The 27,531-nt window shown below is 45.3% G+C and overlaps 1 protein-coding gene across 1 annotated transcript in view; it reads right to left on the bottom strand.

Annotated features, from left to right (window-relative positions):
- Positions 1–26,962, bottom strand: part of Map3k5 (mitogen-activated protein kinase kinase kinase 5) — a 205,745-nt gene extending 178,783 nt beyond the window's left edge. The window contains exon 1 of the mRNA XM_050159477.1: positions 26,192–26,962. Within this exon, the coding sequence (XP_050015434.1) occupies positions 26,192–26,657 (466 nt within the window). The 5' untranslated portion in view covers positions 26,658–26,962. The remainder of the gene's footprint in view (positions 1–26,191) is intronic.
- Positions 26,963–27,531: the final 569 nt, after the last annotated feature.

The raw sequence follows: 27,531 nt of genomic DNA, 5'->3' as shown, positions 1-27,531 counted from the left end.
CAGCAGATAAAAACCCAGGTTCTTAGAGAAACATGAACACAGGAGTAACAACTGGAGGACAGAAGTCTTCCAAAGCCAGCCTCGGTTTTGGTCACTATAATACGTGACTTCAATTCTCTAATTTTTTTTTTAATGTTTATTGGTATTTTTCCATGGATGTTGGGTTCCCTGGAACTGGAGTTACAGACAGTTGTTAACTGCCATGTGGGTGCTGGGAATTGAACCCAAGTCCTCTGGAAGAACAGTCAGTGCTCTTACCCCTTGAGCCATCTCTCCAGCCGTCTATTCTCTATTAACAAGACATTCTTTATTTTTCTCTCACCACTGGGAATACATGTGGACACATTTAAACTGCACACATCTCAAGAAATCATCTCCGTCCCCAGAGAACCATCTTAGCCACACAACAGGTATAAGGCAGGGAAGAAAGTATTTGGTGCAGTCCCAAAGCATGGGAACTGCTAAGGACGAGACAAGAGCCAGTCCTCTACCCCATCCCAGCAAGCAGACGCTGTCTGCCTGCAAATCTGCACCAAACTGCTCCATGGAACCACTTCTGGGTCGAGGCTCGCTTCCTTTTAGTACAAGATCAAGCAAGAACGAGCAAGGAAATGCTGGCAAAGATGACTTCGGGGAACACTTGAGGATTTGCAAACAAAAATAGCCAGGCACCACGGGTCTCAGGGCCAAGTGGGTCGAGAAAAGGATTCTTAACAGCTCTGTTCTCCCCACCTGCTGTGCCTCAGTTTACTCACAGTGACCAGCAGAGCTAAAGGTCCCTTTCGGGTTTTCACTCATTGCCTTCAGCAGATTCATCAGCCCACCCATGGGTTTCAGGGCACAGGGAACTAGGACCTCTACCTCAGCAAACGGGGCGGGTGATTGTGATTAAAGATGTCCGGGGCTGTTAAGAGACTCTGAGAGCAAATGAACACCAGAGTGCTATCCTAAGTTAAATAAAACATCTCACAAAGAGTCTTATTAGACTAAATTAAATCTCTCTTGTTGTTATTGTTGCTGCTGTTGTTGTTTGAGACAAGGTTTCTCTGCGTAGTTTTGATTGTCCTGGAACTCATTCTGTAGAATAGGCTGGCCTCTAATTCACGGAGATCCTCCTGCCTCTGCCTTCCACGTGCTGGGATTAAAGGCGTGCACTGTCACCATCACTTGACCTAAATGAAATTTCTAATAAATTCCACTTATTCCCCTTGTATCTGAGAGTTAAAATGTAGCCTTCAAAACACCAGGTTTCTAAAAGAGTTCTTTTAGAAAGAGTGCAAGCTAATAAATATCTTACGGGAAAATTAATTTTCCATGGCTTTCTCCTTATAAAAAAAAAATCTTATTTCCAGCTGGGAACCATGGTCTTGAGAGGCTGAAGCATGATTGGGGATTAAAAAACGGCCTTGGCTAAACAGAATGAAAAAGGCGGGAGGCGGGGGTGGGGGGGGGAGATGGAGTCTCTACTAAACATGTACTATTTATGTTTTCTTACATGAACGGCTTGTGCAGCACTTTCATTGTAATGGGCACTCACATTATGACTTGAAGATAACGGAGGATGCTCATAGATACAGGCAAACACAGCTCCATTTCTTAATGCAGGACGTGGGCTTCCTTGGATTATGGTACCCCTGGGTGTGGAAGACTGCAGGAGATGTACTTGAACACCATTATAAAGCTGTATTTGAATTGATATTGGTTTCCCACTCTATTGACAAAGCAGAAGACCCAGACCCTGCTAAAGTCACCCTTAAGGATGTAAGAAACCTTTGGTGTTTCTCCGTGGCAGGTCCTTCCCTGTCCTGCTGTCATGGCGATATCACAAAAGATGGAAGAGGGCATCTCCAGAAACCGCAGTCAGCACAGGGCACCTTATCCATGCAGTGAGACGGGTGAGGATGCTGATCCCCAAAATACAGATGAGACATCAGCAGCTCTTCAGAGAAAGATTGTTCCTGATTGGGGAGTGTAGGGATAAGTCCCACCCCTTAGGGGGCGTGTTCGCCTCAGGCTAAAGTTCTCCTATAAAATTGGTGAGCGTGCTCCCAGCGCTCGCTTCTGCTTTCCTGGTCTCCGCGGGAACAGTGGTTCTGTAAGTCTATTCCTCCATTAAAGCTGTCTATATTTTGACAATCTGTCTGTATTCGCTTACGCCGTTACATTTTGGCGTCCAACGTCGGGCTATTTTGCCCCCAACTCAAGCGCGTAGCCTGCTAGCTAACACAGCACGCTCCCGGGTGTCATTTTCTTAGTTTATGACTCGGGCCCCAGGGCTGAGTCCGAGATACACTCTGCCTTCAGGCCCATAATATCCAGAGAGGCAGGCAGATCTCTGTGAGTTCAAGGCCGGCCAGGCTGTGGTGGCAGACGCCTTTAATCCCAGCACTCCGGAGGCAGAGGCAAGCGGATCTCTGTGAGTTCAAGGCCGGCCAGGCTGTGGTGGCACACGCCTTTAATCCCAGCACTCGGGAGGCAGAGACAAGCGGATCTCTGTGAGTTCGAGGCCAACCTGGTCTACAAGAGCTAGTTCCAAGACAGGCTCCAAAACCACAGAGACCACCACCGGCAGGAACCAGTCGTTGCAGGTAAGAGAAAAAATTTTCTTTTATAATTAAAATGTCTGAACACGTTACCATTCAAGAATTTAACAGTTTTTTTAATTGTACCATGTGGGAGATTTTACAAGAGGTGTCTATCACCCCACCTCTATGGATCTTTCTGGGATTCGTAGTTTTCCTTGGCACTATATGGTTTGATAATAGAAATATGATAAAGTCTTTACGAGCAGAGGTTGCACGCTTAAAAACAATTGAGAATGACAACAATCTTCTCAAGAATCAGTTTGAAGTTCTCCAGGAGGAGAACAGATCTTTGTTTAACATGACTCGATCAACTGAGGAAAATTTAAAAAAGGTACAGACTGATATTAAGGAGAAATTCATTACTATGGAAGAGGGAACAGCTGATTTGGATCGTAAGCTCCAGTCCCTTTCTGTAGGAACTGAAACATTAGTGGCTGATATTAAGGAGAAACTCATTACTATGGAAGAGGGAACAGCTGATTTGGGTTGTAAGCTTCAGTCCCTTTCTGTAGGAACTGAAATAGTAACTGAGAGAATCAAAACTGCTGAATGTGACTATCGGATTTTGTCTAAAGCTTATGACAGATTGGCAGAAAGATTGTCAATACAAGAAGGCACGGTTTATGCCATAAAAATTATGTCCAAAGATGAGAACTTATCTCTAATGGACAAACTTCATACTTTAGAATCCTCAATGAAGGCTTTGGAACATAATTCTGGACAGGAGATACAGACATTGCAGAAGGCAATGGTGAATAGAATTGAAAAGATTGAGGAATTTCTAAATTCTGATGAAGAAGAACAAACGGTAGAAAGGCAAATTTTAACTACATCTGTGGGTAAATCCCTCCGGGACAATTTCCACAAATCTCTACCTACAGCTCTACCTGCCTTTCCAGTAATAACAACAGAGAAGGTGATTGGTTCCAGAAACCCTAGGGTCATTAAGGAAGATACATGGGAGCATGTCCGTATGAATGATCTCAAAGAAATTAAACAGGCTGTCATGACTTTCGGGATGCATTCCTCTTTTGTTAAAGAGATGCTAAAGTCTTGGGCATCCACAAGCAGAGCTACGCCATTGGACTGGCTCCAGCTGAGCTCTGCAGTCCTTGAGAGTGGGCCGCACTTAAAATGGAAATGCTTGTTCAGGCAAGAGGCTAGACTTTTAGAACAGCAAGAAAAGGCGAAGGGAAGTGACATCTCCCTAGATAAAATTCTAGGTGAAGGACGCTTTTCTGACCCTCAGGAACAAGCTAATTTGGACGAAAACACACTCTCCATATGCACTACAGCAGCCTTAAGGGCTTGGGACAGGGTACAAGACCCAGGACAGAGAATGGAATCATTTGTCACAATTAAACAAGGTCTGAGAGAACCTTTTAGTGATTTTTTACAAAGACTTACTAAGGCTGTGCAAATAGGGATACCTGACCCTGACGCAAGACGTATAATGATTGAGTCTTTGGCTTATGAAAATGCAAATGTGGAATGCAAAAAGATTTTGGGGCCTTTAAGGTTCAGATCAGCACCCTTGGAAGAATGGGTCTTGCATACACTGGATGTTGATACATTTGATTATGGCACTGAAGCATGGGTAGAAGAAGCAATTTCCAATGGTAAAAGGAGACACCAGAATACCAAATGTTTTAATTGTGGCAAAATGGGTCATATGAAAAGGAATTGTAAACAACGGATCTTCAGAAATAATAATAATGCATCTTCTAGAAATAACAGAAATAGGAGGACTCAGCCTTCAGGTTTATGTAGAAGATGTGGAAAAGGTAGACATTGGACGAATGAATGCAGGTCTACAAGAGATAGACAAGGCAACCTGATACAGACGGGAAACGTGAGAGGGGGGGCCTCACAGGCCCCCATGGCAAACATGGTTCAGTCATTTCCAGTTTCTGCAGAGAACGTGCCTCGTCAGGACAATTAGGAAACCTCATGCCTACTGTTACAAACGATAATGAGCAGAAAGATGAGTTACGTGTGTTTTGGCAAACTTCTATAAATGATCAAAGACCTAAGCTGAGAGTGTGTGTAAATGGCATTTTTATTACTGGCCTGCTGGACACAGGTGCTGATGTAAGTATCATTACCCCAGAATCTTGGCATCCGTATTGGCCTCTTCAGAATGTAAATGTTCAGCTCCTGGGAATTGGAACCCTATCTCGAGTAAGACAGAGCACAAGATGGGTTGAATGTATAGGGCCTGAGGGACAAATAGGAAAATTAAGGCCATATGTAGCCAATATTGCAATGAATTTATGGGGTCGTGACCTATTACAACAATGGAATACCCAAATTAACATTCCTGCTACTTCTAGAGCCTATATTTCTGAGAATAATATTAAAAGATATTACAAACGGAGAAAACCGGCCATTCGGGCCATACAAGAACAAGTAATTGAAGCCCCTTCAGAGATACCAACAGCCTTGCCTCTAAAATGGTTGACTGAGAAACCAATATGGACAAAGCAATGGCCTCTAGCTGAGGAAAAGTTACAGGCTTTAGAACAGCTGGTACAAGAGCAATTAGATGCTGGACATATAGAAGAATCTACCAGCCCTTGGAATTCTCCTGTATTTGTGGTTAAGAAAAAATCAGGTAAATGGAGAATGGTGACAGATCTCAGAGCTATCAACAAGGTTATTCAACCTATGGGTCCTCTGCAATCTGGAATCCCTTTGCCCTCTTTATTACCAAAAGGATGGCCTCTTATAGTTATTGATTTAAAGGATTGTTTTTTCACCATACCTTTACAAAAAGAAGATAGAGAAAAATTTGCCTTCACGGTGCCTACTTACAACAATTCTCAACCTTCCAAGAGGTACCACTGGGCCGTCCTCCCCCAGGGTATGTTAAATAGCCCCTCCTTGTGCCAATATTTTGTGAACCAACCATTGCAAATAATACGCAAGAAATTTCCCAAATCTATAATATACCACTACATGGACGACATCTTGTTATCCGATTCAAACATGGATACCTTGAACAGACTGTTTGAAGAAATAAAGATACTTTTACCTAAATGGGGATTGCAAATTGCTCCTGAGAAGATACAGAAGGGAGATTCTGTTAATTATTTAGGTTATAAAATAGGTTTGCAAAAAATTAAGACACAAAAGGCACAAATTAGGAGAGATCGCCTACGGACTCTTAATGACTTTCAAAGACTGTTAGGAGACATTTCCAGTCTACGACCAGCTGTTGGGATAACACCTGATCTAATAATTCATTTGAACAAAACCTTGGAAGGTGATAAAGACTTAAACAGTCCCAGAGAATTAACAGCTGAAGCAGAAAAGGAACTGACAATAATTGAGGAAAAATTACAACAGGCACATGTGGACAGGGTGAATCCAGAGCTCGATTGTATTCTCGTCATATTACCATCCAAAATTTCTCCTACAGGAATTTTAATGCAGAGAGATGATATTATCTTGGAATGGATCTTTTTACCACATAAACCAAGTAAAAAACTGAAAACTTATGTGGAAAAAGTCGCCGAGTTAATTATAAAAGGAAAGCTGAGACTTCGTCAATTAGCAGGCATAGACCCAGCAGAAATTATAGTGCCTTTCACTGCTGATGAACTAAAGAAATTATGGGAAGATAATGAACCATGGCAAAGAGCTTGTGCTAGTTTTTTGGGAGATATTAATAACAATTATCCAAAAAGCAAGAGGCTTAACTTCATAAAGAGAACTTCATGGATCCTTCCTCGAATCGTCCGTGATGCTCCAATAACTGGAGCCCGTACATTCTATACTGATGCCAATAAAACAGGGAAGGCAGGTTACAAATCGGAAGACTTGGGTAAGGTGGAACAAAGTCCTTATGATTCTGTCCAGAAGGCAGAATTATATGCCATTCTTATGGTGCTAAGGGATTTTAGAGAACCTATTAATATAGTTACTGATTCGCAATACGCAGAAAGAGTTATTTTACATATTGAAACTGCTGAATTTATACCTGATGATACAGAACTAACCTCATTGTTTATCCAGGTTCAAGATTTGATCAGGAACAGGCTCTGCCCTATGTACATAACACACATCCGATCCCATACGGGTCTGCCAGGTCCTCTAGCACAAGGTAATGCAGACATTGATCAGTTATTGATTGGTAGTGTGCTACAAGCCTCTGAATTTCATAAAAAACATCATGTTAATAGCAAGGGTTTGAAGAAAGAGTTTTCTATTACATGGCAACAGGCTAAGGAGATTGTAAAGAAATGCCCTACTTGCTCTTTCTATAACCAAACGCCACTGCCAGCAGGGGCTAATCCAAAGGGCACCCATAGGAATGAAATCTGGCAGATGGATGTGTTCCACTTTGCAGAATTTGGCAAATTGAAGTATGTTCACCACACCATTGACACTTATTCAGGCTTTCAGTGGGCAACTGCTTTAAGTTCAGAAAAAGCTGATTCAGTAATCACTCATTTATTAGAAGTCATGGCTATCATGGGTATACCTACACAAATAAAGACGGACAATGGTCCTGCTTATGCCTCTAGGAAAATGAAACGGTTTTTTGACTATTACAATATCAAGCATGTTACAGGTATACCATACAATCCTACAGGTCAAGCAGTCATAGAAAGATCAAATCGAACTATAAAAGATATGTTGAATAAACAGAAAGGGGTGGAAAACACCCCCAGAAATAGGTTACATAATGCTTTGTTAACCTTGAATTTTCTTAACGCTAATGAGAAGGGGACAACGGCTGCAGAAAGACATTGGATAATGGAAAAGTCTACTGAACTAAATCAACCAGTTTATTTCAAGGATGTGCTGACCTCACAATGGAAACCAGGAGATGTGCTGCGTTGGGGAAGGGGTTTTGCTCTTATCTCCACAGGTGAGGAACAATTGTGGATACCGACAAAACTAATAAAGGTTCGGTATGAAGAAGAAAAGCCATTTGGAAAAGATAAATAACAATTCTTTCACAAGGTTGGCGAGCATACTGATGGTAAGGAATACAGATAGGTTGGGGGCAGGGTTCTTTTCTTATCTCCACAGGAAAATATTGATCTTCAAAGACTTTAAGGGACCCTGAATATTTAATTACTGATGGATGGATAATAGTTACGACCTACTAAGGATCAACTAACATTATATACATACCGTAAGTATTGATTTTTTATATATTTATGTATATATGTTTTTTGTTTTTTGTTTTTGCTTTTCCTCGTATCTGTGTCTTTCTTTATATGTCAGTATATGTCCTTGTTGTTAGTGTCTAAATTTCCCATAACAAGCAACAAATTTTCCTACAGTAATTTTTGAAGTTTCCAGGATGAAGATGGGGCCCCACAACATCAACTCAACCTGGTTTTTATGACGTCATGAATATATTGAATATATTTTTTTTTTTTTTTTTTTCTTTTCTACGTGCTAATAATTTTTTTTGGTACCAACTGCACAAGACAATTTCGAATGGTGCACATTTTTTGACGACACTCTGGCCGGACCTTCTCAAAGCGCTCAGGGACTAGTTATAATTTTCTTAGGCCAAAGGTTAATTTGGGAATTTTACCATCATTTGCTTTCACAGGAGCCCCTAAGGAGAACATCGCCCCCATGTCAGCTTGAAGCAATCTTAGAGGACGGCGTCCCCTCCCCCAACAGAGTTTGCCCTCAGGGTTAGGGACATCTTTTAGTGGTTGGTTTGGGGTTGAGGGGATGGGGAGATGTTTTATGGAGTTAGGGGTATGTTAAAAAAAAAAAAAAAGGGGGATTAACTGGTTTGATGGGATGATTGGTATTTGTGAGTTACTGTTTTTAGAAAATTGTATTGGTACTGTTTCCTGTATATTGACATATTGAATATTGAATGTGAGTGTTCCTACCTCTATTTTTGTATAAGAGTATACTTATATTGTATTGATACATCTACCATATCACAATGTACATTTCTACCTCTGATACTATTTATGTAATAACATTGTTTACATTTGATATGTAATGACATTGTTTACAGATGAAGATCATTGTCTTCATATATTGCACAGTTGTTTATTGTTTTAGTCTTTAAGTTAGATAGATATTGAGAATTATATAGATTAATAGTCATCTAAGTTTGTCATTTGTAATTAGACTAATCAGGTTCTTTAGATATATAGAGATTATACTCAGTATAGATAGATAATCTTCAACCTCTTTGGAGAGCTGTAGAATATGGCCTTTAATATAACTCAGAGTTTCGTGATAGTGAGACACAATTGCTCCTGGCAACACCGCTCTATTCCCGAGAGAACGTTGAGCACCAAAGACACTCCACTGGGAGCTTGTCTTCTTGGCAGAACTGGCCTTTGGGTTAAGAAAAGCCCATACCTCAACCACTGACAAAGATACAGAGCGTGCATCAATGGATACAACAGGACTGTCATATCCTGCCAAGACAGGGTAAGATAGTTTTGAAAAGTTCCTTGCCTTTAATAATGGTATGTCAGTTATGTTAGGCCTTAGCCAAAGTTGGTTGACTCAACATTGCAAACGAGACTTTGGGTGATTGCTCAGGTAGTCAGTTGTCTTTGTCAATTGTTACACATTTGGATCGTTTGTTAAGTAATATTTATTGCCTTCTCGGATCTTTGATGGAGTTGAAGATTATATAATTGTAGTTACTCTCTACATTATTTAGACTCCTTGAGATAGAATGTTTAGCAAAACTTTTGATTCTCAATATTGTTTGTTATATTTATTTGTTATTATTGTATATAGTTGTATTTGGTTTAGTTCTGTCTTATTTAGACAAAAGGGGGAGATGTAGGGATAAGTCCCACCCCTTAGGGGGCGTGTTCGCCTCAGGCTAAAGTTCTCCTATAAAATTGGTGAGCGTGCTCCCAGCGCTCTCTTCTGCTTTCCTGGTCTCCGCGGGAACAGTGGTTCTGTAAGTCTATTCCTCCATTAAAGCTGTCTATATTTTGACAATCTGTCTGTATTCGCTTACGCCGTTACAGGGGAGCTTCTTTTTGCATTGGGCAAATACACAATGAAAGCAAATGAATGGGCACAGCTGGTAGCTGGGAGTGTCTTCATGTTAATCTCGGGTTTACTGAAGAATCTGGTCAGAGCAGTCTTCCACTGAACACTGGTTAGGAAACTACCGTGAAGAAAACATAAAAAAATTAAGCACCTTTGAAAAAATGTGAACTGTTTCCCCTGCCGGTTTATAAAATGGGGAAGTGAGCAAAAGGATCTCACTTTTAAAAAGGGAGTAATTTTTATTCATAGCTGGTGCTACAAGCAATGAAATACTTCAAGAAGCTGAGAAATAACAAATGAATGTGGTTTCCAGCCCGGCTCCTTAACTTTTGAAAGCCTCTGAAGTCTGGTTACTGAGGATCAATGAAAATAAAACCTAGCTGGCCTTAGATATCTCTTTGTCTCAGTTCCTGAAAAAGCCCCACACTTCGATAGACTGAGTCCTGCCAGGAACAAACTCCTACTCTTCAGGTGTCTCACTGTGAGTTCAAATACATCTAAGTTAGCAAATGGCACCAGAAAAGCAACTCTAAGCCAATGAAAACTAGAATGAGATGCTCAGGGCTGTAGCTTAGAGGTAGACCATGTGCCTCGTATGCATGGCACCCTGGGTTCTAACCCCAGCATTGCCAAAAAAACAAAAACAAAAACAAAAAAAATCAAATAAGGGAAACAGTGACTTTTGGCTGCGCCGCCTACATTTTAAAATAAAATCAGCACAAAACCCAGTAGATGTAATTTGCTTTATGCACACTTGTTACTATCTTAAGCTCTCTCCAAGGGTTCTCGATACAGTCCTTGGAAATCTGTGCTCCACGTTCTCACAGAGCAGGGCATGCTGACCTTGTCCTGTCTCTCAGGCATAGACTATGGCAGGACGAGCCAATGTGCTTTCTGCTGGAGCAGTTCCTACCGCTCCTGCAAGACTGACTTCCTTCCTTCTCCTTTCATGAACACACCTGCTCTTTAATTTTTAAATTTTACTTTCATTATTTGTTATCATTATTATTGTTATTATTATTATTATAGAGACTGTGTAGGGCATGGGTACAGGACAACTCTCAGGAGTTGGTTCCCTCCTTTCATCGTGTGACCTGGGCACAGAACTAAGTGATTTTACTCGCAGAGCCATCTCACGGGCTGAAAAATACACTTTTCAAAATCTTTCCTTTCTGCCTATTCACCAGCAGTCAGTCAGAACCCTCTCCCCACACCTAACATTGCTTACTTTCCGGAAATTTCCCCGACCAAAGTTCCTTAATACTGTAACCTTCAATTCCGGTTATTTCTTTTAAACATTCAACTTGGGCTCAGCAGGTAGAGGCATTTGCTGCCAAACACACACACACGCACACGCACACGCACACGCACACACGCACACACAGACGATACAGAGAGACACACCTCTAAATAAAATGTAGCAAAAATTACATGCGTGTAAAAAGGACAATTCACTGGTGAGTCCCCTGCTTTTGTGTGATCTTGACTGCCTCCCCAGAGGTGCCCCTGCCGCTAAGGGCTTTGCCCCAGGATGCTGCCACTGGGCACCTTTAAGAGGTGGGAAAGAGTGGGAGGTTTTTTTCCATCACTGGAGTATGCCCTGGAGAGGTGTGGGAACCGGGGCTTCTCTCACTCTTTCTCTGAAGCTCCTGATGTGAACAAGTGTGTTCAGCTGTGAACAGACCAAAACGAATCCGCTCTGCTTTGCACACTGAACCCTAGAAGCAAATAATAACCAACTTCGCAGCTTTACAAAAGATCAGGTTTAGACGGAGTAAACAAAGGTTATTATCCAAAACGTGCAATTTAAAATTACACGGCTCATAAAAAGAGAAGGAACGTCGAAGGAGAAATAGTTCTGGGATTATTCTTAGATGAAAATGAGTGCTAGGGTCACATTCATAAATAGCTTTGTGATATGCTGACTCAGGAGGAAACTCCCCTGTGACCACATGTCAGACGTATACCGTGGTTCAAAAGCTGGCTCTTCTGTGGGTAAACGGGACACTTACAAGTGCTGAAAAGATAATTCTCTCAAGTAGAGCTAAAGTCGCCAGCAGTTTCTACCCTAGCCCAAGTCTCAAGTTCATCTTCCAGCATTTACCCTGAAGGCTGGAAGCACAGCGGGCCTCAGAGTCTCAAGTCACAGCCTAAGTCTTCTTTATTCCCTTGGAAAATCTCAACTGGAATGAGGCTTAGCCTCTGGCACAGATCTCTCTTCAGGCACACGTCTCACGGGCTCACAAACAAACCAAGAACGGTCCAAAGATCGCGGAGCTTCAAAACAGAAGAGTGAGGACGGCTTCCTGTGTCTTCCTTGCAAATTCCAGGGCACCTAATGGTATTATTTTAGCAGAAAACAAAAACGATGATCAAAATAGCTGAACCCGGGAAAACGAAAGCATGACAAGGCACAGATGCAACCGTACGAGTTTGCCTCCAAGTTCCCAAGCAGTGTCACGACACGTGGTGACAGTTCTCGAGCACGGACAACTTCCTGCTTTCTAGGATCACTCCAGGATTCCACAGTCGAGGGTGGTGGGGCACGCCTATAATCCCAACACTCAGAACGATGAAGCAGCCGGAGTCAAAACCAGCCTGAGCCACGCAGCCGGAAAATGCGTGACGACAAGAGCCAAGTCTATAAAAATCAGAGGGTATCTATTCATCCAGAAGAACGTTCACTATTTATTTAGCAAGATGAACATGACTTTGATTTAAAAGAAATCTTTACTATGCAGAGTTCTGTAAAGCTTGAAAACTGGGGGTGGGGGCAGGGAGAGTGGACTGCCTGTTACTGTTTATACGTCACCACGCCATGAGACTATGTGATTTAGGATTGCAGGGAACTAGTAGGTAGGTCAGATCTTCATTTGATTTTGCTGAAGCTGAGGAGTGTCACGGACATCAAGGTTTAACTATCTGGAAGATATCATGAACACCCACGAGCTCCGGGCAATGGTAGTTATAAATTGTTGCGGGAGGTCCTTCCGCCCCTCCAACCAATAGCTGCTGTGATACCAGCCCATTGGGGCGTGGTCTCACAGCAGCTATTGGTTGGAGGGGCGGAAGGACCTCAATAAATAATACTCCATGAAGGTTCCTTAGCCTCAGACACCTACCAATTCATCACCTTGGAGTTGTCTGCTCCATGGCTGCCTTCTGGTACCTTAAACAGAGTAAAATTACAGAAGGATTCAGTCTGGACTTCTACAGAGAGCCACGTAAGCCGCCTCTAACCCTGTCACTGATGAACGCCGGGAATGTTTACATGTTACCAGCTTTTAGATACTCTTGCAATTTGCTTTCTTAATTACTACATCTTTGCATCCAACTTGTTTCTTAATTTTAAAAATAGTATGAATTTTTGTCATTAAAAATTGGTCTGAGAGACTGGCAAGATATCTCAACAGGGAAAGAGTCCTAGCAACTGAAACGTCAAGTGTGGGGACCTGAGTTCCAATCCCTGCGACTCATGGGAAGGTAGAGGCCGAGAAGCAACTCCACACAGCTGTCCTGTGACCTCCATATGTGTGCTGTGACACAGGTCACACACACACACACACAAATACTAAGAATAAAAATTTTGATCTGATATAAACAAATTAATATTGATGAAACAAATGTGTCATCCCTTTTAACATATGCTAAATGAATTTGTAAATAAATCTCCTATACATTAATAGCAATGAAGAAAAAGCCTAAGTGTCTGTGGGAAGACTTCATAATGCTGACAACCCATCATGTCAGACTTCAGAAGCCACAAAGAGATCTACCACAGTGGTTCTCAACCTTCCCACTGCTGCAACCCTTTAATACAGCTCCTCATGGTGTGGTGACCCCCAGCCATAAAAGTCTTTTTGTTGTTACTTCGTAACTGTAATGTTGCCTCTGTCACTAAGCACAATGTAAATAGCTGTGTTTTCTGAAGGTCTTAGGCAACACCTGTGAGAAGTCATTCAACCCCCAAAGAGGTTGTGACCCACAGGCTGAGAACCATTGTTTTCAGACCGAGCAGGGTCAACAACTCTGCTAGGAACCTAGGGTAGCATTTCCTTTGAGATTTTATTTCGGATTTGCCAACAGTCAAGTGTACTTTAAGCACAGAAAGTATCTGGCAACACTGGCTTGCTTGGCAAGCAAAGGCTCTGTCATAACTCACGAACACGCGCAATGCTGCTCTCTGATCCCCTTGGTCATGCCAAGCAACTGGCACCCCAACTCTGCTTTGCAGCCACCCATACCTGCCCACACTGAAAAATGCAGGAAGTCTGTAAACCAAGCTCTCTGCTCAGTTAGATGGTCTACAGCCCTTTTCTTACTCTGTGGTAAGACTCAGCATACCCCAGAAACTAGGAATTCTGGGGAAAATGAAATTCTATTGTCCAGAACTGAAATTTTTACTGGACCAACCAATTTCCCAAGGCAATTCTTCCAAACCTAGGCTTTGTCACAGTGAGATTAACATATGTTAACGCTATACACATGACCCCAAAATAATTTCAAATGTTGCTAGAGTATGTCCCATACAGTTGTTTAGACCCAGAGACCCCCCCCCCAAACATTATAAGCTATTACCATATAGCGCTCTTGATTAGCATCCAGAATTCTACTGCTGAGAGCACCACATAGTTGAGTCACAGAACACAGCACAGTCATGCTGCTATGGACCTGGAAGCTTCTCCCATACTGGCTAGGAGTCCTCCAAGGTGCTGTGTGAGCTACCAGAGAAACCAACTGGTCATCACCAAGCACAACAGTGTTTAGAGCTTTCCGAGGGAGCACATACCTCTGCCTCATTTAAAAAATTATATATTAGTGTGTGTGTGTGTGTGAGAGAGAGAGAGAGAGAGAGAGAGAGAGAGAGAGAGAGAGAGAGAGAGATTACAAATATGGTCCACTATTACTAGCCTTTTAGTGGGTACTAGGCGGGAATGAACTCAGGTCCCCATGCCTCATGCTTGTTTGGCAAACATTTTACTGACTGAGCTATCTTCTCAATTCTTGCTTTTCTCCTTTCTTTCCTTTTGTTATTTAATGATACAGGGTTTTGACGTATCACCCAAGCTCAGTCTTCTCTTGTCTCAGTCTCCTGAGTATCGGCCACCACCACACTTGACCAACTGACTCATTATTTAATGAGAGAACCAAATATTATATAATAGATATAAAAACTGGATCAAATGAGAAGTTATACCAGAAACAGATATACACATAATCAGAGAAGTAGAAATGAATTTGCTAACAGATGGAATACTGGTTAATAGTGTGTATGGCAAGTCTGTAGGTGTAAATATCAGTCACTTTTTTCGATAATGTAGAAATCAATTGATTCTATACCAAAACACATGTGTATGTATTGCTACAGAGTAGAGGCACGTACATTTCTACCAGGTATGCACATTATCCACTGACGCTAGTTCCCAGAGGATCTATGATAAAAGTCCAGCCCTCCAATGAAAGGATCCAAATTCTCTCGCGCGCCCTCACTCATGTCTGTGACAGTTCCCTGGACTGAAGGATGGTCAGTCTATCCGTCTCTACACTTGCCTCTTCAGAGCTCTGTCTGCCTTAAAACAACTGTTGCTCCCTTCGGCCTGCTAACCCTGCTCTCTGAAGCTGATCCTGCCCTGAGAAAACCCTAGAGCACGGGGCTATCACACGGGCTTCTAATCATGGTGGGGATCATGGTACCATTTGAATAACAGGATAGCCATCCCCAAGGTTTTGATGTGGTAAGAGGCACAGGCTCTGAGTCCATAAACTCACCAAGAATATGTCAGGATGATTCCTGTAGAGCCTGGAAATCTAGATTCGTTATTATGCCGGGAAGTCGCTGTTGTTACCAAGGAGAACACAGTTGGTGTTCTGCACCGGTTCCGATAGATTTATTCTTTTAGACTGAAAAAAAAAAACCTATTCCAGAGGACACGTAGCTGCTCTGAAGTTCTACATACCAAAGACATGAGTTTGGCCTTATAATTTCAAGCAAGCCATACCCAAATAAACAACATGATTGCTGGGCGCTGGGCTAGATGCTCTACGCATGTGATCTTGCCCAATCTTTAAAACAGTTCCCAGAGGCAGATGGCATCATTTGAATGCCAAGTTCCTGGATGGCTGGGCCAGAATAAGAATAGTAAACAAATAAAATTCCATTTGGATAATAAAAGGCAAATACGGATTGGAGACACTATTGATGCTGAGCCACAGCGAAGTCATGATTTATGCATAAAAAATGAGGCAGAGGGACGGTGGGATGGCTTGGCAGGTAAAAGTACCTGCTGCACAAACCTGATGACCTGAGTTCAATCCTTCTACAGAATTACTCTCTGACCTCCACACAAGGACCCTGGCACGTGTGCAATGAAATACATAGTTAAATACAGTGTTAAATAGTCAATTAAATATTTGGCAGACATGTATGTGTAGGTTATGGTTTTATGTATTTGAAAATCATTGTTTACGATAGAACAAGACAGGACTTTCCATGACGAGTTTTCCCAGGAAGGGAAACAGAGGAGAGGCTTCCAGTATTCTCCAGAATGACTCTAAAGAGAAGAAAAACGACCCAGGTATGACCACGTGTTTAACAACTGTGGTCTTCGGGCAGAAGCTACACGAACAGCTGAACGTCTGGTTCACCTTCCTGGTACTCTACTTCCTATTGAAACAATTTACAAGTTACACTTTAAGAATGTTTACTTATTTTAGTGGTGCTGGGACCCATCCCAGGGCCCCTGCCTTGATATTTGGAGTCTCTAACACTGCAATACACCTCCAGCCCCCGAGGTGGTTTTGCTGCTACTGTTATTTCTAGTTAGCCGGTTAGGAAGGAACGTGGAATACAGGGAATTCTTGACTTCCTCAATGTCCGTTGTTCCCATGGAAACAGTCACATATTATAAATCCCTTTTTTTTCCCCAAAGACTTACATCTCTGTTTCAAAGCTCTCCGGTGTATCTGCTGCTTCAGTCAGTTAATAAAACCATCAGGATGGAACTACTGCACAACTGTTATCTTATTAGGGATGAGCCAGTGAGACTCGGAAGGGAACTGCTCAGGAAAGCGTGAACAGGCTAGGATGGGAGCCCGTCTCTGTACATCACTGAACAGCTCTTTGCTCTGTCTTTGTCTCTGATCCCTCCGACTCTCATACTCAGAATCTGGCTCAAGAGTCACCTGGGGGGAAAAAGCCTAAGCTTAAATGACTGGTAAGCCAGCATTTGGCTTAGGCTCCGCTGGCTTAGGCTCCTGTCTCCTTTGACAGAAAAATGTCAGCTGGTGTCATCAAACTGGCAAGAAGTCACTGACCAGGGTGAAGCGCACCGCCATGGTTCACCCTCACAGTGATGCTGTGACCACCATGGACTAAGATGTCTGACCTGCTCCTTTCACTGTTGGTCACTGCAGAGGACACCTGCAGTGAGTACGTGGGCACACTCCACATATACCAAGTGTTACAGTGGGGAGACAACCTAGGTTACTAAAAAGGTGGGAAGACATGACTAATCAATCCCTTGATACTGACCAAGTCATGCATTCTTTAAAATACAGACAATACGCTGCCACATATATTCCTTCTATTCAGCTAAGATGGTCAGGAGTGGATGACACAGCACTGAACGTCCTATTTGGATTTTGACCTGGCCGTGTGAAATCATCCATGCACCAGTGTGACCAAAATATACACAGAAATGCCAAGGCGGAGGGGAAAGCAGTGCCGCTGGACGCAGGAACAAGAGTCCGTCCTGGTCCTGGTTCTCCCAGCTCTAAACTATGCTTATTACAATATGCAGATTAGAAAGCTTGAACAGGACATCAAGAGGCATCTGAGCTGGGTGTAGTGGTGCATACTGGTAATTCCAACACTGAGCTGAGACAGGAGGATTGCCAGTGTGAAAAGGGCTAACAAGTAATACACTTCTCAAATAAAACAACAGCACTGAGCCACCAGCGCTCTTAGCCCCAGTGTCATCTCTCCAGCCCCGGGTTAAGTTCTACTTAACAAATTGAGATCGTCAAGATTTTTTTTTTAATCGTGTGCATGTGTGGTGTGCACTTGCTAGTTTAAATGTATACACGTGGAGAAGAGTGAATATCCAGGTACACACGCAGAGGTCCAGGGTTAACACAGGGCATCTTTCTTCAATCTCTGTCTTGGTGTTTTGAAACATGGCCTCTCACTGAAACCAAAGTCTGTTGATTTGGTTAGACTGGCTGGCAGTGAGCTTAAGGGATCTTCTGTCTATCCTCTCCCACAAAGTCACCGTCTGGCACTCACCACACCATCCTCTCCCCTCCCCTCCTTCCTTAATGTGGGCTCTGGAGCTCTGAGCCCAGGTCCTCCAGCTTGCATAGCAGGCACCTTACCAACTGAGTCATCTCCCAGGCCCAGTGTAATCAAGAATTTTAAATGAAGAAGAGTTTCCTAGCTTAGGAAATAAAATACTTGGTTTCATATAGTTTGTGGTCAGCAAATAGATGGACGGGCAGCCCCTGATACGTACTAGGGCAGCTCTCCCATGCGTCTGTTGAGCAAGAAGTTCGCAGGTATGTATGAATGAAAGAGGCTGTGGAGGCCAGAAAGCACTGACAGACAGGTCATGGGCATTTTCAGACTCCCTGTGTGAAGGAATACAACTTCCTGGATGGGTGAATCATGTACCATGGGCAGTTCTTTCCTCGTTGCTGAGTCCCTGCTGTAAGAGAAGAGGTTTGTTTGGAAGGAGTGTGTTCCGACACCCTGTGTGTCTTGGTTAACGCTAGCTAAGTCACAAAGCCCTGCCCTGCTATACAGCAGACCTCTTCACGTTTCTCTCCCTCTCCCCTCTCGTCTCCATCTCCATTCAGATGATCACCACAGCATAGCTTGTGTTTTGTCTCTCAGTTTTTATGCCTTTGTAAAAAGTTAATATAAAAATGAAAGGAGAGGGGGGAAAGGGAAAGGAAAAGGAGGGGAGGGGAGAGAGCCTTAGAATCCCTGATCCAAAAAAAAAAAAAAAAAAAAAAGCAGTCTCCTGTCGCTGTACTGATTTGGACTGGTGTTTGAGGAGAAGGGCTGGAAGAAGCACTAAGAAGACCCACGGAGCTGGTACCTTGTAGTGCAGAGACCTACGCATTCACTGGGTTTTATGCATATGAATCTCCCACTCCACCACAAGAAACTGTGAACCAACTGAGCCCCGAACAGGAACTAAACAGAGCTCAGACCAGGCCTCCGAAACAGGAAGCAAGGGATAGTCCCTGTGGCTACCACGGAGGAACTGGCCTGTAGCGGCGAACTCCCAGGAAACTGGCACTAGCCAAGAGCACTGGTGAGGCAAAACAATGGTGGGCATTACACACAGGTCTCACCTAGAGAGGGAACCAGCTCAGGCTACCAGCTGACAATGCCAAGGCAGGCCAAGGCAGCCAAGCAGAGGAAAGAAACCACGGCCATAGGAACAGGAAGCAAGGCCAGTCGGGACTATCTGTAAGTTGGCTATTTGGGGTAAGAAATGGGTGCTCTAAAAAGAATCTATTTTTTTTATACTGAGAACTTTTTTTTATATTCACATGCACGTGCATGCATGCATGCATACACACACACACACACACACACACACTCTTTTCTTGCAAAGGTTCTACTACAATTCATTTAGGAAAATCATACTTTGTTATCCAAGAAGCCAAGAGGCTGCACTGTGCTCTAGGTTTAGACGTTTAGATGAGGCAGCAAGAGCTGACCCAATGGCATGCCAAGACAAGAAGAAAGCATGTGTGGGTGACTACAGGGACTATTTTTCTTCAAAGTCCAAGCAACCGGAGGTGGGTAGGTAGGTCGCCTGGATCCAGTGAACTTCCCGTTGTTTCCTCTTTTGAAATCTGGACTGAGACTTATTTCTCTAGAGAACTAGAGGGATTGAAAAGTACAGAGAGGCCACGGGGCAGTTCAGGCCAGAGGCTGTGAACACAAACTTCTGTGTTGATTGACAAAATACAGTCTTCACTCACCCATGGCATCATGGGTGAGTAACGACTAACTCTGAGTTTTCCCATACCTCTATTGTATGCAAAGACCTGTCCTTGATTCTGAGGTTATGTCCCGCGGTTGTATGTAGTCCAGGCTGATTTCAGCGTTGTCCTATAACTGAGGATGACTTTTTAATCCTAACCCATCTACCTCTAGCTCCCAAGCGCTAAGACTGCAGGCTTGGGCCACCACACTGCAAGAGTCTTCACGCTATGGTTGCCCTCAGTGTTGTGGTTGCTGGTGTTGCTGTTTGGAGTGCTGGAGACTGAACTTGGGTTCTTGCAAATGCTAGCCAAGTGTTCTTGCATTGAGTCATGCTTCCCAGTCCCTACTTAATTTGGGTGAGTGCATGATTAACATTTTAAGTGTGTGTGTATGTGTGTGTGTGTGTTGTGCGTGTGTGTGTGTGTGCGCATGTGGTGTTTACCTGTACTAACACATGTAGAGGTGGCCAGAGGGCAACCTCAGGAGTCTTCCTTTATCGCTCTCCACATTGTCTCCTTGTGTTTTAAGATGGGGGTCCCCTCACTGTAATGATATTTTTGTTTGTGTTTTAACAAATAAAGCTTGGTTAAAGATCAGAGTGCAGAGCGAAGCCACTAGAGGCCAGGGAGTGGTGGCACACATCTTTAATCCCAGGACTCAAGGACACTTTGAGATTAAATCTGTCTACAAAGAGAAACAGAGCTCACACAAAGGTGTTCCCAGCACCTGGGAGTCACAGGCCTTTAATCCCAGCACTAGGGAAGCGCAGACAAAAGTGATATGGCTGGGTGGAGAGAGGAATATATAAGGCGGGAGGAGACAGGAGCTCAATGCAATCCGAGGAGCAGTGCAGTCTGAGGATGCAATCTGAGGAGGCAGTCTGAGGAGGCAGTCTGAGGACAGGATACAAGAACTCTCTGGTGACCGGTCTCTCTGCTGCTCTGATCTTCAGCATTAGCCTCTATATCTGACTCTGGGTCTTTATCATTCACTGACCCTGGAACACGCCATTTTAGCGAGACTGGCTAGCTAGCAAGCCCTGCAATGCTCTGGTCTCCACCACTAGGACCGCAGATTCCCTTTGTGTTCTCAGCTTTCACAGGGGCTCTGAGGATCTGAACTCAGGTCCTCGGGCTTTGAAGCATGCACCTTACCCGCTGAGCCATCCCCCCAGTTCCTTACGGGCTCATCTTTTAGTACAAAAACATCTTTCCTTTTTAGGACCATTATATTAGATTGTTGTTCTTAGTTTCTCTTCATGTTAGAACATCTTTAGTTAGAAAAACAAAGTCTTGGCAAGTGCATTTCAGTTCTCTCGATTTTTTTTTTTTTTAAACGGGTTCATGGGAACTACTGGCTCACTGGGAATACATGCTTCATCCTCTCTCCCAAAATGAATGATAATACTTACAAAATCTGGGCTGGACTCGAAAGCAGAAATGCAGAAGTCAGCAGGAAAACTTTCAAGAACTCCGTCTAAGACAGAGGGGTCCAAGGTTCATGTTTTATTTTACCAAACAGAACTGGAAGTCCTAAGAAGGTGGGCAGGAAGCAATGGAGCCCAGAGAGGTCAGACGCCGCTCTGGCAAAACAGCATAGGGGCACTTTGAGCGTAAACTCAACTCCACTGAAAAGACAATGTGGATGAAAATAGAAAAGCTAAGAGCCTAAACTTTCAACTACCACGTGCTTCCTTCCGGCTCCCCACGATTGCTAGAGCATGAAACACCGAGCAGGAGATTGCAATCTTCAGTGAGTCAGGCTAAGAGGAAGGCCCCGGCAGATGCAATAATGGCTCATGACAAGGAAAGGGGAAGTGGGCAGTCCATCTAATCCAGTGCCCACCAAGAGGAAGGTAGGCGGTTTTGAGCCAAGCACGGTCCCTAAGCCTTACATCAGCGGGGAGCTGAAGGCCCTAAGCGGGGTAGGTGAGGAAGAAAGCTGAAAGAGGTGAAAGTATTCCCACATCTTGCTGGTACCTCCTCTTTCACTTGAGCACCCTCCTCTTCCCGCATCGTCTCTCTCCAGCCTCTTCCCTTATCCAAGCTGATGCTCCTCCTACCAAAGGCATCAGGGGCATTTGACAAAATGCATCAGAGCAAGAGCCACCGGTCTAAGACCCAGAGGAGCATTTCAAAACCCCAGTGTGAGGGGTCAGAAACATCATTTCCTGAGTGTTTAGAGTAGTGCATGGGTTCCATAGGTGTACGATGGCAAAGCCAGAATCCGGAATCCGCCGCCTCCAACACTGCTACCGTACCGAGGAAAGGTGTGACGCAATCTTAAATCACTGAACCTGAATGAACACGCAGAACTTCTTTACGGCTCAGTGTTTTCATAAGCAAAATAAGGAGACACGGAAGGTCATTCCAGGGGTACACACAGAACCAGTGCCCATTAAGGATTCTTAAGAGCTGGGAATGTTGTTTGGTTGGCTGAGCATGCATGAAGTCCTGGGTTTGATCCCCTGTACTGTATATAAGGGAGAGTCTAAACCCAGCACTCAAGAGGTGGGAGCTAAAGGATCGAAGTTCAAGGTCATCCTCCGTTGCACAGCAAGTTCAAATTGTGAGCACTGAAGGTCTGTCCACAAAGGCAGCCCTTTGTATCACTGACACCCATAGCCTCTGCAGACTCTTACCGCCTACCATGCAAAGGACTTGGAGCAGGTGTGGTCTGGCTTGGTATCTACCATCTCTGAGCGAGACTCTCTTGTATATAAAGCCGTAACTATCTTTAAGACGCATGGATGGTTTTCACAACAGCACTAATTAAGCATGAATCAGCTTTACTTGAGAGAAGAAGAGAATGGCTAACAGTCCAGAAACAAACCGGAATAAATAATAGTAAAATCCAGAATTCGATGAAAACTTCCGTTCCAATGCATTCTTTAAACAGACATCATCACACAGAATAGGGGAAAGTCTAACAATGCGAGCACTCTGTATCCGTTCTTCATTCTACTAGGCTGAACTACTTGGGCTCCATCCTTCCTTTCCAAATGCTGCCACCGCTCAGTGGCAAAGCTCCTGTCCGGGATGCACAAGGTGCAATTTCCAGTGCTGGAGAAGAAGCCACAACAATAAACAAGACCCAGGTTGGGCTGTCCTCAGCCTCCTATTTGGCTTCGGGTGCCATGTCCTTTAAAAAGCTACCCTGTGGGGGCTGGAGAGATAGCTCAGCAGTTAAGAGCATGGACTGCTCTATCAAATGACCTGGGTTCAACTCCCAGGACCCACATGGCAGTTCACAACTGTCTGTAACTCCAGTTTCTGAGGACCCGAAACTTCCCATGGCAAAACATTAATAGACATTTTTTTTAAAAAAATTACCCTTTGACCCGCTGTGGTAGAGCATACCTTTAGTCCCAGCACTCAGGAGGCAGAGGCAAGAGGATCTCTGAGTTCGAGGCCAGCCTGGTTTACAGAGCGAGTTCAAGGAATTCCAGGGCTAGACAGAGAAACCCTGTCTCAAACCATAAGGGAAAAAAAAAGTTACCCTTCACCCCATCTACCCTAGCTCTGAGTGTGGGAATCTGTGGCTTCTGAGTGACCTTTACATGGGCTCTGTGACTCTGTGATGGCCCCGTCACAGGCTCCACCCTCCCACTCTCTGAGCTCCTCAGGACCAAGGACAGGCCATAAACCAGCACTTACACATCTCTATGAAGTACAATGAGTCATTTGCAGTAATAAGACTGAAAATTTAAAGAACAGAATAGGTCGTTCAAACCATTCTCTCCTGAAAGTTTAAATGACTCACTCAAGATTACAGAAGAAACAGGACCAGAAATCCAGACCCCGAAGCTCCTTGTTCCAATACGCCTGCTTTCTTGTTTGCACAGATACACAGGATTCAGGGAAATCTTAGACATTTGATTCAATTTTTTTCTCCACTTCTGCCCTGGTGAACTTTTCAAATAAATAACCCCTACTGGAAGGCACAAGAAAAGCCTTTCTCACAAGTATAGGACCCAAATCAGAGCTGTACAAACAGCCCACCTGGAGGGGCCATGCCCTTCCAGCTGTGTCCTAAGGAGTCAATCTCCAGATGAAGGGTATAGAGAAAAGACCATGCATGCCCCAGGGACCTGCATTTTCTACGCTTAGCCAGCCTGCAAGCTAAAACTGGCGACCAGTACAGTTTTGTCACCCACAGCCATACTCTCTTTGCTTGGCTTCTGTTTTTGAAAAGGAGACTGTCTCACTGTGTAGCTCAGGCTAGCCTTTGACTCACTGGATAGCGCAGGCTAGCCTCAGACTCTCAATGGCACAATCCTTTTCTTTAGAAACTGCTTCTGGCAGTTCTCATGGGCAGAGTTGGGAACCTGTGAGAGAAACCTGAAAGACGGCAGAGTCTCACATATTTCTGTCTGGCCTCTGACAGAAAACAAAACAAAACAACAACCAAAACAGTTGGCCAGCTCACACGGAAGGAGAGTGACCACTCTCTTAGACATCAGGGGAAAACCTGAATCTGACTACCATCAACGCCCAAATCCTTCAGTTTAGAAAGAGGAAGGGTCAGGACAAAACTGGCACCACCCCTATTCCATCACAGCTTCATGCTGAGTAAGAGACCTTCTAACAGCCTGGTGGCCGTGGCTCACACCTTTAATCCCAGCACTAAGGAGACAGAAGCAGGCGGATCTCTCTATGCTCTAGATCAGCCTCGTCTACAGAGGGAGTTCCGGGGCTACACAGAGAATCCTGTCTCTAAAAACCAAACCAAACAAGCAGACAAAGCTATCATCCAGCTGAGCAGACACTAGACTCGGGCCTGTCTAAGGTGGCAGAAACAGTGGGTTGCAAGGCTGGCCACTAACAAGGGAGTCTCCAGACTTACCGCTGGTCCTCACTGCACCTGATGTCTCTGCAAACCTTTGCCAGTTCCTGATCCCAGCAATCCCCCCCCCCCCAGAGAATACTTTCTTTGATTCCAATAGCAAACGTGCCCTCCATAAAGGCAGCCAGAGGCCCCTATGCACTTTCAGGGTCAGCATTCTGCACTAACCAGTCCCTGCCTAAGAGTATTAGGACTAGCGCTGGGTTGATTAGTTATCCCTCCTGATTAAGTAACACTCTTATCCTAGGCTGGGACACGGGATTAAGTGAGACAGACTCCAATGTCTGCGCTCTTTAACCTATCTCCCTTCTGCAGAGATGGTATTTGAGACTAACAGGGGACGGCCTTGTTAGAAAAGTTCCCTTCATATTAGCTGATGGTTTAAGAATTTTTTTCTGGACTCCTAGGGAAAATATGGCCACTCTATCATTGCAATAAAAATAAGCTCAAGTTTTTATTTGGCTTTTTTCCTCTCATATCATTTGGTCCTTTGAAGCTTCTTCCAAAATATAATCCAAAAATAAGAGTGCTATAATTTTTAGAAAAGTTATGTTTATGTAATTTTTTATAGCTAGCCACCCCGAGAACCAAGCTATAATATATTATATTCATGCTCAGTTATGAAGACACAGGCTGTTTAAAAAATACCCAAACCAGAAATTCCCAGTTTATTTAGTCTGGCTTCCTTAACATGAAGTTCTTCTTGTTCTTAAAATATTCAGCTTTGGCTGAATTCCAAAACAGACATAAGCCTACTTCAGGTGTTTGGAAGGAAGGCTGTAAGAGAATTAGATTGAAATATAAAACCCGCGATCACAAACGTAAGCAGCTTACTGTTTTTGAAGATATAAAGCCTGATTTTCCCACCACCACAATTATAAAAATTAGCACGTCTATTTCCTTGATTTCATTGCGTTTCAGCAACACGTTGCCATTCCTGACATCAGCTAACAGGCAGCTAATTGCTTCGGTCATGAAACGGGCTAAAAAGGGAGACATCCCCTTCCCACAGATATGCTAACAATCACTTTACTGGACAACCAAATCTGTCATTAAATAGCATAGGAACTCTTTAAACGATGTTACATTATAACCCCTCCCAAAACCCACCACAGTATCTGGGGCAGATTAAAACACACACACACACACACACACACACACACACACACACACGCTGGATTTTTGGGTAAGACTCTGACAAAGATCACACATGTGTGATGTAGTCCACTGTTCAAATTGGAAAGAAGATGGGAAATTCAAGCCACAGCAACCTGAAGGTGAAATGAATTGGGCAAGGTCAGGCCATGCTTTGAAAACGCACACACAATACACTCTGCAGGCGGCTGGCTGCTTGGCACAAGGCGTTCAGTACTCCTCCCATGGCTGAGAACAGAACAGCACCTCGGAGGGCCACAGGTGTGTGAAAGGAAAACCTAATGATATACCGACTGGCGAGAACTGATTGATCTCGCAATGCTGAAAAAAAATGTTCTTCAAGCCTTAGACTTGGAACCAGGGGCTCCACAGCATAAATCAGCGAATCTCCCGAACAGTCTCATGCACCAACACACCCTCTCTGCTAGGAGCAGCGGGCTCCAGGATAGTCCCGCAACCTCTCTGATTGCTCCCAATACGCATGATGTAAATAGGAATCTTGCTTCCCGCCCGTGAAAGCAAAACAAAACAAAACATTCTCCACGATGACGGCCAAGGGAAACTCGGCGGCGGCCACGGCGAGGAAACTGCCACTCACCTGCGTTGTAGAAACGGTCCAGCACGGTGGTTTCCCCGAAGTCTAGTTTCCCAAAATGCAGGGTCTCCAGGGTGGCGCCCACCACCTCACACGCCTCCCGCAGGCTCTGCAGGGCCTCGCTCTCGGCCACCACCAGCTGCCCCTGGCTTGCCTCGTTGATCACATATGCCACGGTGGTCCTCCGGCCGCCCCCGCTGCCAGGGTTGCCCCGGCCTCGGGTGGCGCTGCACCCGGGGGTGGTAGCAGGGCACCCGGTGCCAGGAGCGGCCGCGCTCTCCACGTTCCAGAAACTGCCCGGCGGTGGCGGTGGCTGTGGCGGCAGAGGCAGCTGGCTCGGCTCGCCCTCCGCCGCCGTCGCCGCTCCTCCTCCCCTCCGGCAGCTGCCACCCTCCGGGATGGTGCAAAAGCCCGCGGACTCAAAGGGCGGCACGGAGAATGTGATGCCCTGGCCGGCTTCGGTGCCCATCTCTGCCTGCCGGGCTGCCGCGCCAGCGACCCCGGGGTCTCCAGTCCAGACGCACCGTCTGGCTAGCCACAGCTCCGGGCTGCTCCGTGCACGCCGGGCTAGGCAGCTGCCATCGCGCGCCGCGCCTTCGCCGCCGCGCCGCCGCCTCCGCTCGGGCGCCCTGTCCCCCGGGGCCACGCCACTGCCCGGAGGCGGCTCGCCCCTCTTCGGCGCCTCCGTGGCCACGCCGCTCGCCCGCTTCAGGGTGGAGAGTCCACGGGGTGGGGACGCCAGCCGCGGCGAGCGGGAAGGGACAGAGCTTCCTCCTCTTGGCGGGCGGACCAGTCGGCGGCCAACCTGCGCGGCCGCTGCGGCTCAAGGGCGCCGCGCTCGGGGAGCTGTGCGTTGTCGCCGGCGGAACGCGGGCCGGGCGAGGGCGCCCTCTGGGTGCCGCGCTACCTGGAGAACACCTTACGCGCGGTGGGCGGGCTGCCCCGGGTCGCGTCCCGGAACCGCGGTGGCCGCACCCGAAAGGACCCGCCTCCCTGCTCGGCCGCAGCTCCCCTGCATCGACTCCTGGGGCGCCTCCTCCTTCCTTCCTCTTCTCTTTCACCGGATCGCCGCGCCCTTCGAGTGCCAGCGTCGGTCTCGCAGCCGCTCGTCGTCTCGGCCACCCGCCTCCGGCCGCCCACTCGTTGCAGCACCGAGAGCCAGGGCCCGCCCCTGGGGAGGGCGCTGCTGGGAAGCTGCAGCCTGCACCGAGCTCACAGCTCTCAGACCTTAGAGAACCTGCAAGGGGGCTGAAAAGCCCCAGGCGCGCACCCCTGCGGGAAGGCGCTAACAAGTGTCTCTAGCCTGTATTGTCAGGGTCAGCCCCACCAGGCGGTGGCAGCGT

Source organism: Alexandromys fortis, unplaced genomic scaffold, assembly GCF_014885135.2.
Source record: "Alexandromys fortis isolate MF-2015 unplaced genomic scaffold, M_Fortis_MF-2015_v1.1 scaffold_107, whole genome shotgun sequence".
Lineage (NCBI taxonomy): Eukaryota > Metazoa > Chordata > Mammalia > Rodentia > Cricetidae > Alexandromys > Alexandromys fortis.
The sequence above is the reverse complement of the archived record's forward strand: the minus strand, read 5'-3'. Positions and strand labels throughout refer to the sequence as shown.